Source organism: Anolis carolinensis, chromosome 2 (genome assembly GCF_035594765.1).
Source record: "Anolis carolinensis isolate JA03-04 chromosome 2, rAnoCar3.1.pri, whole genome shotgun sequence".
Classification (NCBI taxonomy): domain Eukaryota; kingdom Metazoa; phylum Chordata; class Lepidosauria; order Squamata; family Dactyloidae; genus Anolis; species Anolis carolinensis.
In genome coordinates, this window is record NC_085842.1 from 1,279,801 (window position 1) to 1,291,754 (window position 11,954).

The window sequence follows — 11,954 nt, forward strand, 5'->3', positions numbered from 1 at the left end:
AAATGCTGAAAAATCACGATAGGTCTTATTTTCAGGGTAGGTCTTATTTTGGGGGGAAACAGGGTATTTGGTTGTTTAGATCATCTCCATCATTCAGCTCAGACCTGCTGGAACCTCATGGGTTCCTTTTAATTTTAATTTCACGTAAAGAGTCATTGTCTTTGACCCTGTAAATGTGTTTTGCTCAGTTCTGATCAGCACCTTTCTTGCTAAAAGTGTCTGGACTTCATAATTCTTCACCTCATTGCTTTCCCGTAATGCGGCTTTCAGGTCACCATTTTCAGGATGGTAGCTTCCATAGTCAGACCCCAGACGTATAATTCATTCAATCCATTTATTTCATTATGAGGATGGGATTGGTGGCCTGGCAGGTGGTCTCCAAAGCAAAAGAGGGAGGGAGACAGAAATAGAGAAATAGGCAACACTTAGAGAAAGGGACTGAACCTCGTTCCAGGGGGAAGCCCTACAAGACGACACCAAGGAACACGTCTCCTCCGCGTGCCTTTGTTTCCCCAACCGCTTGTGCCCATTTCAAGGGGTTTCGGGACTCGGCCTAGTTGCAAGCAGAGAAGCCTTAGCACTTGAGATATAGAAGAGGCAACATGAGGGGCACTTCCAGCAAAGTTAGGCAACTTCTCTTTTTGTCTGTCTCCTCTTTTATCAGAGATGCACCACCTGCAACAATAAAAGTGAGTTTCTACCTTTTTACAAAAACCTTCCCTGTGTGTTTCTCTCCTGTTCCCTGCCACCTGCTCATACTCCAGCACCGGCTGCTCTGCTGCAGACAGCAAGGATCCTACAGACACAAACCCTCCTGGGTAACACAAATCACCCCTGGGTGCAACAGTAAGAGACTGAGAGAGGGAGGGACACAGGTGTGGCTTGGTTTTATTGTGACCGGAGGAGCCAGCAGCTGGCCCTCCGTTTCTTTTCTTTCCTTCTCTCCTTCCTTCCTCCTTCAGGCCTTGAGGGCGGCTGCCTTGCCCGGGGCCTGGGCCTTCTGGAAGTCCTGCTGCAGCCTCCCCAGCAGGTCCCGCTGCTGCTCCGACTTCCTCTCCAGGTCCTGCATCTGGGCCTCATAGCGCTTGCTGCAAGAGAAGAGCCAGTCAAGGGGAGGGGGGGGGTGCATTGCTCCCAAGTCCTCCCTCCAGCGGGGATCCCAGGGAACAGCCAGCCCACCCCCTCAGGAGAACACAACCCAAGCCCTCCCGACAGAGGGCCATCCTGCCTCTGCTCAAAAGGAGGCTCCGCTTGATTCCCCTGCAGCAGATTCCCCCGCAGGACAGCTCTGAGTGCCAGGAAGGCCTTCCTAATACACTGAGACGGAGTCTCTCTTTCCTGGGGTTTGAAACCAGAGCTCCATGTCTCTGCGTCCCAGAAGGGAAGAGGCCTCAACACTTGTATGTATGGGATGAAGGGAGCCGTGGGGCGCACGCCTGCTGCCTTGTTTTGCACCCGTTTCCCAGATCTGTGTAGCTCAAGGTGTCTCTGCTTCCTGCCCTTTCTCCTTCTCCTCCTTCTTCCCAGAAGTCTTTTGTGCACCTTATTCCCTTTCAATTGAGAAAGGAGCACCACGAGGCCTCTCTCCGACTCAGAGACAGCAGGGCTTGGATTGTGCCTTTCCTGCCTGGCCAGAGGGGATGGACTGGACATCCCTTGGGGTCCCTTCCCAATCTAGTGGGACATGGACAGCCTGGGAGTCCGGTGGGGTCTCCTCTGGAGGCCTTTCAGCAATAACGGGGGGGCCATACGTCAGGGCTGGACTAGATGTCCCTTGGGGTCCCTTCCAACTGCGAGGGACCAGTGGTCAGAGAGGTCTTTCCTCGTCTCTTGGCCCTTTGGACTGTGGGCTCCACTGCAGAGCTTAATGGAGGAAGGGACTGGAGTGGCCAGAGCGTGGTGCTGCCCCATCTTTGCCTCAGGAGCAGAGTCTGTGGGGCAGGGAAGCCTCTCCTTGAGCGGAAGGGAGTGAAGGTGGTGCAGGACCCCCTGAGCCAGTCCGGAGCTCCCTCTGCCCTCCCTCCATTCCTTCCCTCCCTCCCTCCGTTCCTCTGATGCTGACCCTGGGGGGCCCAAGGAAAGGGGCTGTGTCTGCGGCCAGGGCCCCTCCCTCCACCTCTGCCCCCCCCCCCACCTGCCTTCCCAGATTCACTCACATCTCCCCCGCAATGTACTCCAGCCTCTTCCCCACCGTGGCCTTTGCCTCCTCCATGTCCTGCTTCACCAAGACGGGCCCAATCAGCTTGAAGACGGAGTTCGAGGCGTCCAGGAAGCCCAGCTCCTAGAGAAGGAAGGGGAGGGTCAGGCCTGGGCATGGGGTTGGGACTCAGGGGCCCTGGGGTGGGGGTCCTGGGGGAGACGCCCCTCTCTCTGAGCCCCAGAGGAAGATTGGCCAAGGAAACCCCAGGAAGGAGAAGTCGGGAACCTCTTGGAGGCAAGAAACATCAAAGGAAACAAGTTGAAGGCACACACCAGCAACAACACCACCACCACAAAGGAAGCGTGGTGTGTGAGAGCAGCCCTCCTCCGTGCCCCATTGTGCGAGAGGGCTCCTTCCTTCCGCACAGAGCCTTGGCCACTGGGACCTTTGGGGCACCAAGGGAGGCCTCTGGGCCCAGGTTTCAGCCCTGGTCTTAAGCAAGAAACAACCCATGGTCATTTTGTCCTTTGATGTTGGAAACGGGTGCCTTTGCCGGCCACCCTGGGGACTCGGGATAGAACTGTTTCCGCAAAGAAGCGCAGAGAGAGGCCCAGGAGACCTCCGGACTCACCTCCTGCACAATGTTGTTCTCGGTCAGCTGGGCCTCCAGCTTCTGCCGGGATGACATGCATTTGCTGATATCTGGAAGAGGAGAGGGCGGCCCAGGAAATGGGTCAGGAGGGACCCCAAAGACCCCTTGGGACAACCCAAAGCCCGGTTCTGTGGGACCTCGGCTGGAAGGGACCCCAATGGCCACCCAGTCCAACCCACTGCATCTCTCTGCCTTTGCTTTGAGAGATATCTTCATCTATTCTAATCATATGCTCCAGTTTTGTTTCTTAAGTGCCAGCAAAGCTGCTAACTTCTCAAAACAGTTCCCATCATTACAAATATCTAATGAGGGCAGAAACAATCTTATCCCTGGCCTGGGATGGAAACAGTTTTTTCCCATATTGCAGCTACTTTAATGCATTTATTATTACTACTACTACTACTACTACTACTATAGTGATATCCCAATTTCCCCTCTTAAAACGAGGCTCAAGGTGGCTCTCAACAGCAAAAAAAAAAACCATTTTAAAAACTCACAAGATATAAATACTAAACTGAATTAGACACAGAATTGTGAAATACAAATCGGTTGAACATGGGTCTCTCCCCTCATCAAATGGCTCAGAATTGTTTACAAATTTAAGGAACTCAAGGAAAGGAGTTTTTTCCCAGAGCAGACTGCAAACCAGGCTTACTGCCTTTGTTTGGATATTGAAACATGCAAGAAATTATTCTGCATGTTGTTTATGCAATTTACAGCCCAAACGTCCTCCAAGCTCTATCAATCATTCAGGCTGTAATGATAATAATAATAATAATAATATTTATATTCCACCCTATCTATCTCCCTGGAGGGACTCAGGGCGGGTTCCAAACATAAAAGGGAAATATTCAATGCTCAAACACAACAACAATACACCCATAATAACGAAAATTGACAACCCAATATATAAAAACAAATTATGACTTAGCTAAAATTTAATTAGAAATGCAGCCTGTTATTTCAGATATAAAACAAAACATTGAACATGGAACAGAAGCCTTCCCAGTTCCTTGGGGGCAAATTGATTGATCATTGCTCAAGATGTCTATTGAGCTGGTTGGTCGATCAGGGCACGGATACGGATGGTTGCTATTAATCCGAGGTATAATGGGGGCATTGCCATCTAGTCCTCCTCCTCATAAGCCAGTGAGCAAAGGTACGTCTTAATATGATTTAATACCTGTTCACCTGTTTCTTGAAGGCGGGGAGGGAGGGGGCCACCTTTACCTCCTTAGGAACGGGGCTCCAGAGGTGAGGGGCGGCCATGGAAAAGGTCCTTTCCCTCGTTCCCACCAACCACGCTTGGGACGGGGTGGGATTGAGAGCAGGGCCTCCCCTGATAACCATAGTGTCCGAGTTGGTCTATAGTGAAAGATGGGGTTTGTCAAATAGTCTGGACCAGAGCTGTTTAGGGCTTTAAAGGCTGTACTGCAGCCATGTTTCAATATCCGAAAAGACGTCCCATTGGTAAGGAAGAGGAGGGGGAAAGGCTTCCTTCCTGCTGCTCTGGAGACTAAGAGACAATGGAGCCAGGAGGTGAAACGGCAGGGAACGGGATTCCTCCTAAACATGAGGAAGGACTTCCTGGGGTTAAGAAGAAGAGCTGTTCAGCAGGGGAACTCTCTGCCTCGGAGTCCGGTGGGAACTCCTTCTTTGGAGGATTTGGTCAGAGGCTGGATGGCCATCTGTTGTGAGGGCTTGGGTTGTGTCTCCTTGCCTGGCAGAAGGAGGTGGCCCTGGGTGGCCCTTGGGGTCCCTCCCAACCCTGTGGCTTCTGGGACTCCTCGTGTCTCAGTCCTAGGCCAAGGCCTCCTCCTCCTCCTCGTCTTCCTCCCTCGGCCTCACCTTTCTGCAGCTGCTGGTACTTCTCCACTTCGGCCTGGAGCTTCTTCTGCAGGGGCTCCGCCATTCCCGCCCGGGAGCCTCTCTCTTTCCGCAGGACCTGGGTTATGGGTCTGGGGTCTTTCCCAGGAAAGGAAAAGGCAGTCAAAGGGGGAAGGCAGCAACAACCGCAGTTCAGCAGAACAGGAGCTCCTGGTACCGGCAAGGGAACAATGGTGCTTCTGCAATTCAGGGAGCAGAGCCAGTCTTTGGCAAGTTACACAAAACTTCATTCAAAGAGCTACATAACTAGGCAGGAAAGTCAACAGGACCTGGCCATCTAAGTAACAATCTATATATATAAAAGAGTGATGGCATCACGGCGACCCACAAAACAACAAAACTACAGGCCCCCCAACCTCGAAATTTGACAACACAACCCATCCTCCACGGCTCCAGTAAGATACAACACATTTATATGACAAACACAATCACAGGGCCACAAACGGCCAAAAACCGCAACAGGCGATGTGCGCCTGCGCTCACCCCTCCCATCCTTTCCTGCGCGCACACACACACCTCGCCTCAGAGCTGAAGGAAGGAAGGCAGGGAGGCCGATTCCTTGCTGGGCGCGGGATGGAGGAGGCCGCGCTGGGAGGCGTGCGGGCCTCACGTCGCTCTCTGCCCTCTCCCCCTCGATCTCCTCCCCCCTCAGGGCCCATGGAGGGCCCCGGTTGCCGTTCAGGCCCCCTCCTCCCGCCCCTCCCCCCCCTCCCTCAGCACGAGGAAGGCCCCGCAGAGCCCCCGCCTCAAGCTCTCTCCTTATCCCTTCTCGGTTCTTCTCGGAGGTCTTCAAGCTCTTCAAGGTGAGGGGGGAAGAGGGGGGCATGGCCCTCGAGCAGGCCTGGACCTCCCCTCAAGTTGTTTGGGGCGCCAACCCCCGCCCTTCCCGGCCTCAGGACCCTTCCTTTTCCCCCTCACCCGGTTAAACGGCTGACGGGGGGAAAAGTCAAGAGCCTCAGGCCAGGAAGGGTGGAAGTTGGCGCCCAAAACAAGTCAAGGGAAGGCCCAAGTTGGCCCAGGCTGAGCTTCCCCCTTTTCTGTTGTTGTTGTTGTTGTTGTTCTCACCTACAAATTAGAACCCCTCCAATGCCTCAGAAGCCCCCCTTTTTTCCCTCTCAAACACTATCGCCCTCACCTTTCCCTTCCCTGTAATAATTATTAATATAATAATAACTGATCATGTAATAATCACCAATAATAATACTAATTTATTATTATTATAATACTGATAATCATTGGAAAACATAATAATTCATAATAATAGTCAATTCTTATTATTATAACACTGACAATCATTCAACAATGTATTAACAAATCGTAATAATAGAAAATTATTATTATTATTATAGTAATAATCATTCACAAATTAATAATTATTATTATAACATTGATAATCATTCAACAATATAATAACAACTAATAATAAGTGGTAAGTTATTATTTTTATCACAATGATAATCATTCAAGACTATAATAATTATTATTGTTATAACAGAAGGCGCCTCATATAATCCACTTCTAAACAAATAATATCACATTATAAATATACGCTAGAATCTCACTTATCCAACATAAACAAGCCGGCACAACGTTGCATAAGTAAATATGTTGGATAATAAGTATGGATTCAGGAAAAGCAATTACACATCGAATTAGGTAATCATTATACAAATTAAACACCAAAACATCATGTTATACAACAAATTTGAAACAAAAAGTAGTTCCATGCACAGTAATGCTATGTAGTAATTACTGTATTTACAAATTTACCACCAAAATATCACAATACATTAAAAACACTCACTCCAAAAACATTTGACTATTAAAAGGCAGACTCCACTGCATAATCCAGAACACTGCATAATAATAATAATAATAATAATAATAATAATAATAATAATAATAATAATAAACAACTTTATTTTTATATCCCGCCCCATCTCCCCGAAGGGACTCGGGGCGGCTCACATGCATAAACAAATGTTGGATAAGTGAGATTCTACTGTAATATGAAATAATTACTGTGGTACAATAATACACAACAATATCATCTCAGGACAGTAAATAAAGATCAACACTCTAAAAACACAGCTATTCCATCCAGGAAACAATCAGGGCCATCTAACACCTCCCACCAAAGGATTCCCCCCTTCACACAGGAAACCACCCACGCTTTGAACCTACAAGGCCATTCCGTACTCATCACTCTCTCATCTCAGCACAGTAAATAAACAACAACCGTCTGAAAACACACAAATTCCATCCAGGAAACAATCACACCCAGCTAACACCTCCCACCAAACGATTCTCTCCCCCCCCCCCCCCAAGGCATGGAAGCCGCCAGGCTTTGAAGGTACAAGGCCATTCCGTACTCATCACTCTCTCATCTCAGGGCAGTAAATAAAGAGCAACACTCTGAAAACACTGGAATTCCATCCAGGAAACAATCAGGACCACCTAGCACCTCCCAAAAAAGCATTCCCCCCCTCTAACACATGGAACCACCCAGGCTTTGAAACTACAAGGCCATTCCGTACTCTGGGGCCAATTTGCAATATATTAATATATATAATAATACAATACATTGTATATACATATAATACTGCTAATAATATTATAATACACTACAATATAATACTAATAACAAAACAATATAATTATATAATTATATAATTATATATATATATATATATATATATATATATATATATATTACTACTAATATTGTGAAATAGTCGTATACTATTATATGTTATAGTGTAATATCCTATCATGTCTTTAATGTAATAAATGAATAAATAATACTGTATAATTTTTGTTGACGGTCACAACAAAAATAAAACCCAATGTAGATTGACCAACATCACTAAAAAAAAAGCCACAGCAACGCGTGGCCGGGCACAGCTAGTAAATAATAAAATGTTATTGATACCCCGCCAGAGGTACTTGGGGCAGCTCACAAAGCACTCAAGGTACAAATACACAAAATGTAAAGACAGTAACACAAAAGCAATAATAACCAACATAAACATCACAAAACCCTTTGGTTAAGATCAGTAAAATGCAACAATAGCAGCAGGAATAAAACAACTACAATCAATATCAGTCTCATAAAGTGCACAGTGAAATAATCTCTAGGTCCTGAAATATATTCATGAAGGGATTCTGAACATGGTCCAAGGCTTGTGGGAAAAGCCACGCCTTCAATGCCCAATCTCCCTCGGGAGGGCATTCCAAGGTCGGGGGCCACCACCGAGAAGGCCCCCTCTCTCATTCCCACCAAGCACACTTGGGACCGAGAGGAGGGCTTCCCTGGTAGATCTAAGGAACTGCAGGCATCACGTCTTTCTCCATACTCATAGGAGAAAAATATGGAGGAGGACGCAGGGGCTTGCCATGTGCTCAAAAATGCAGTGTGTCCCTGGGATGTATCAGTCTAAGAAGGAAGGGGACAGGAGGGGAGAAAGGAAGGCAGGCACACAGAGAGACCAATGGGTTGTTGTGTGTTTTGCGGGCTGTGTGGCCATGTTCCAAAAGCATTCTCTCCTGATGTTTCACCGCCATTGAATGCAGAAGAGCCAAGGCAGGAGTATGAAGATATAACGTTTTCTGCTTCCAAAGAGCTATTCTTTTTCAGAACCTTTTATCCCGAGATCTCAGCTGCTGCTCATTTCAGCAAACATTCACAGATCATCCTAGAAGCCTGCGAAGGGTCTCCTTGGGGAGGAGGTTAGGTGAACCCCTTCCAAGCTTGCTGCAAACCTGAGAAAAGAGCCCCTCTGAGTGACACCTGCTCCCGGTAGCCGTCGACCAAGGCTTTCCCTTCCTATTAACCCACCTGCCTATGTAAGCCATTGATGAGGGCTGCAACCTCAGAGAAATAAATAGAAGGCACTGGCTTGAATCAGAGCGGAGAGGCCTTGCTGAGCCTGCCCTGGAAGGGGTCCTGGGTCCCACGTTGAGGCTGTTTGTGTTGGGAAACCGGCTCTTATTGTTAGAGAGAGTAATTATTAATGATTATTCATGATTAGAGAGAATGTTGCAGAGGTCAGTTTCACACAGGCACAAGACGCACGACACACATCGGATCCAAAGCACCGACCGGGGAACAGGCTGTAAAGCAGGGGTCCCCAAACTAAGGCCCGGGGGCCGAATGCGGCCCATTGAAGCCATTTATCCGGCCCCCACGGCACAAGGGCAGAAGGGGGTTGGGCTAAATGACCCAAGGGGTCTCTTCTTCTCTTACAACCCTTATTATTATTAGTAACATTGAGGCTGGGTGGCCATCTGTCAGGGGTGCTTTGCCTGTGCTTTCGGTGCACAAAGGCAAAGGGGGATTGGACTCAATGGCCCAAAGGGCCTCTTATTTATTATTATTGTTGTTATTATTATTATTATTTATTGCTCGGTGGCCAACTATAGTCCGGCCCTCCAATGGTCTGAAGGATCGTGAACTGGCCCCCTGTTTAAAAAGTTTGGGGACCCCTGCTGTAAAGGATAGAAGAAAGGAAGGAAGGAAGAAGGGAGAGAGGAAGGAGAGAAGGAAGAAAGGGATGAAGAAGGAAAGGGTGAAGGGAGGAAGGAGAGAAGGGATGAAGGGATGGAGGGAGGGAGGTGCCAGTGACACAACCAGGGCCAGCCTCCCTCCCGGTGCAGCCGGCATCCCTGAAGCACACTTTTGAAGGAAGAGCACATTTCAAAACATAGCGTGTGACAGCCCCATCCCAGTGCCGACTTTCCCTGACACACATACAGTACTTCACTTCACTTCACTTTATTTCTTAATTAGTCGCTCTCCACCAGAGTGCTCAGAGTCTCACTTATCCAAGCTTCACTTAACCAAGGTTCTGTATTATCCCATGGCAGTCTGCCTTTTAGTAGTCATCGTTTTTGTTTATTTATTTATTTATTTATTTACTTACAGCATTTGTACAAATATGTGAAGGGAAGTCATAGGGAGGAGGGAGCAAGCTTGTTTTCTGCTGCCCTGCAGACTAGGACACGGAACAATGGCTTCAAACTACAGGAAAGGAGATTCCACCTGAACATCAGGAAGAACTTCCTCACTGTGAAAAAGGCTGTTCGGCAGTGGAACTCTCTCCCCGGGGCCGTGGTGGAGGCTCCTTCCTCGGAGGCTTTTAAGCAGAGGCTGGATGGCCATCTGTCGGGGGTGCTTTGAATGCGATTTCCTGCTTCTTAGCGGGGGGTTGGACTGGATGGCCCATGAGGTCTCTTCCAACTCTACTATTCTATGATTCTATGATTCTATGATTTCTATCCTGCCCTTCTTTCTCACCCCGAAGGGGACTCAGGGCGGATCACATGACACATATAGGCAAACATTCAATGCCTTTTAACATAGAACAAAGACAAGACAAACATAGGCTCCGAGCGGGCCTCGAACTCATGACCTCCTGGTCAGAGTGATTCATTGCAGCTAGTTGCAGCTGGCTTGCTCTCCCGCCTGCGCCACAGCCCGGGTGTTTTTGTAGTCCATGTTGCCATGTTTTGGTGCTAAATTCATAAATGCAGTCATTACTACATAACACTGAACTCCTTTTCCTGTCCATTTCTTGTCAAACATGATGTTTCGCCCACATCTGTGGCAGGCATCCTCAGAGGTGGTGAGGCCATAGATGTTGCCTGCCATAGATGTGGGCGAAACGTCAGGAGAGAATGCTTCTGGGACATGGCCACACAGCCCGGAAAACATACAACAACCCTGTGATCCCGGCCATGAAAGCCTTCGACAACACAATTCTAACACTGGGTACACCTTATTATCAGTAACTCAAAACGTATAGAATGGCTCTTTCTACATGTTCTCCACTATTTTCAATCTGGGTTCTTTAAGCCTTTAAGCCAATTTATCTCTCTCTCTCTCTCTCGCTGTATGATATTGTACGCATGCGTGTTTGTGGGCGGGGGATTCCCTCAGGCCTCTCTCGGGCAACACGGGGGGAACCGGGGTGGAGGAGAACACGGGGGCCCTGGGACAACAAGCACGCCGCCCCTGCCTCTCCCTCCCTCCCTCCCTCCAGGCGCCCCGGCCCCGGCCTCGCTCCCGCCGCCTTCCCTCCCTTCTCCCACTCACGCGCTGAAAGGCCTCGTCCTCGGCTAGGCCCAACCGGAAGCGCCCGCCTGTCTCCAAGGGAACGGGGCGGGGCGGCCCTGCCGTGACGTCACCCGGAGCCCTCCTTCCGCCCGGTGCCATCATGGCCGGCGCAGGCAGAGAGGCGCCCAAAGGGAGGCGGGGCTTGGCCTTAAAGGGACAGAGCCCCCTTTCCCAGTTGGGAATCCCCGCTGCTGCGGAAGAAAGAGGCTTTCTGGCTGAGTCTGAGTGGCCGGGCATGCAGCTGTGGACACGAAGTCTACACGGGGACCCCCAAACGCAGCAGCAGCGATGCCCAGACACGAGTCAAAGCACATGAGAGGCTCTGCAGACTGGCTCAGCCAGAGAAGTCAGCCACAGCAGAGCACCTGAGGAACCAGCCTGGACACAGGATATTATTATTTGAGAACACAAAAATGCTGGACCACTCCAACAACTATCATTGAAGCCATTGAAATCCACAAGCATGTGGACAACTTCAATAGAAAGGAGGAAACCATGGAAATGAACAAAATCTGGCTGCCAGTATTAAAAAAAAGAAACTCCAAAATCAGAACAGTAAATAAGAAGCAACACTCTGCAAACAGAGGAGTTCCAGACATGAATCAACCAGGGGCAGCTAACGACTCTAAACAAAGGATGCCCCAGACGCAGGAAGGAGACAGCAGATAAGCTTTTCAATGCTAATTAAGGTGATTAACTGCAAGATTCACACTGACCTCTCTCACCCTAGACTTTCCACAGATATATATTAACCTCTTTGTTTTCTCCATACCCCACAACCTCTGAGGATGCCTGCCATAGATGTGGGGGAAACGTCAGGAGAGAATGCTTCTGGGACATGGCCAGGCAGCCCGAAAGACATACAACAACCCAGTTCTTTCTCCCACCTTTGACATCATCCCACAGATACAGAAACCTCACTTGCCTCCTTTCCAACCTCTGAGGATGCCTGCCATAGATGTGGGGGAAACGTCAGGAGAGAATGCTTCTGGGACATGGCCAGGCAGCCCAAAAGACATACAACAACCCAGTTCTTTCTCCCACCTTTGACATCATCCCACAGATACAGAAACCTCACTTGCCTCCTTTCCAACCTCTGAGGATGCCTGCCATAGATGTGGGGGAAACGTCAGGAGAGAATGCTTCTGGGACATGGCCAG

General features: G+C 49.0%; 1 protein-coding gene across 2 annotated transcripts; it reads right to left on the reverse strand.

Moving 5' to 3' along the window:
• Positions 1-870: 870 nt before the first annotated feature.
• Positions 871-10,916, reverse strand: pfdn6 (prefoldin subunit 6). Of its 2 annotated transcripts, XM_003228828.4 has the most exons (5): positions 10,774-10,916; positions 4,641-4,757; positions 2,772-2,842; positions 2,157-2,281; positions 871-1,088 (listed from the first exon to the last, which is right to left on the reverse strand). In XM_003228828.4, the coding sequence occupies exons 2-5, from the start codon at positions 4,702-4,704 to the stop codon at positions 959-961; spliced, it is 390 nt and encodes a 129-aa protein (XP_003228876.1). In that variant the 5' UTR covers positions 4,705-4,757; positions 10,774-10,916; the 3' UTR covers positions 871-958. The 2 variants fall into 2 exon arrangements, with proteins under 2 accessions (XP_003228876.1, XP_062828948.1); XM_062972878.1 differs by lacking the exon at positions 10,774-10,916 and having other exon boundaries at positions 4,641-4,861.
• Between the last annotated feature and the right edge of the window lie 1,038 nt (positions 10,917-11,954).

Bases quoted from the DNA above. Each gene is read 5' to 3' on its own strand.
- pfdn6 (XM_003228828.4), bottom strand. From the start codon at position 4,704: ATGGCGGAGCCCCTGCAGAAGAAGCTCCAGGCCGAAGTGGAGAAGTAC. The intron at 2,843-4,640 runs GTGAGGCCGAGG...CTCCTCTTCCAG, and splicing joins GTACCAGCAGCTGCAGAAAG to ATATCAGCAAATGCATGTCA. The intron at 1,089-2,156 runs GTGAGTGAATCT...CTTCTCTTGCAG, and splicing joins GAGTACATTGCGGGGGAGAT to CAAGCGCTATGAGGCCCAGA.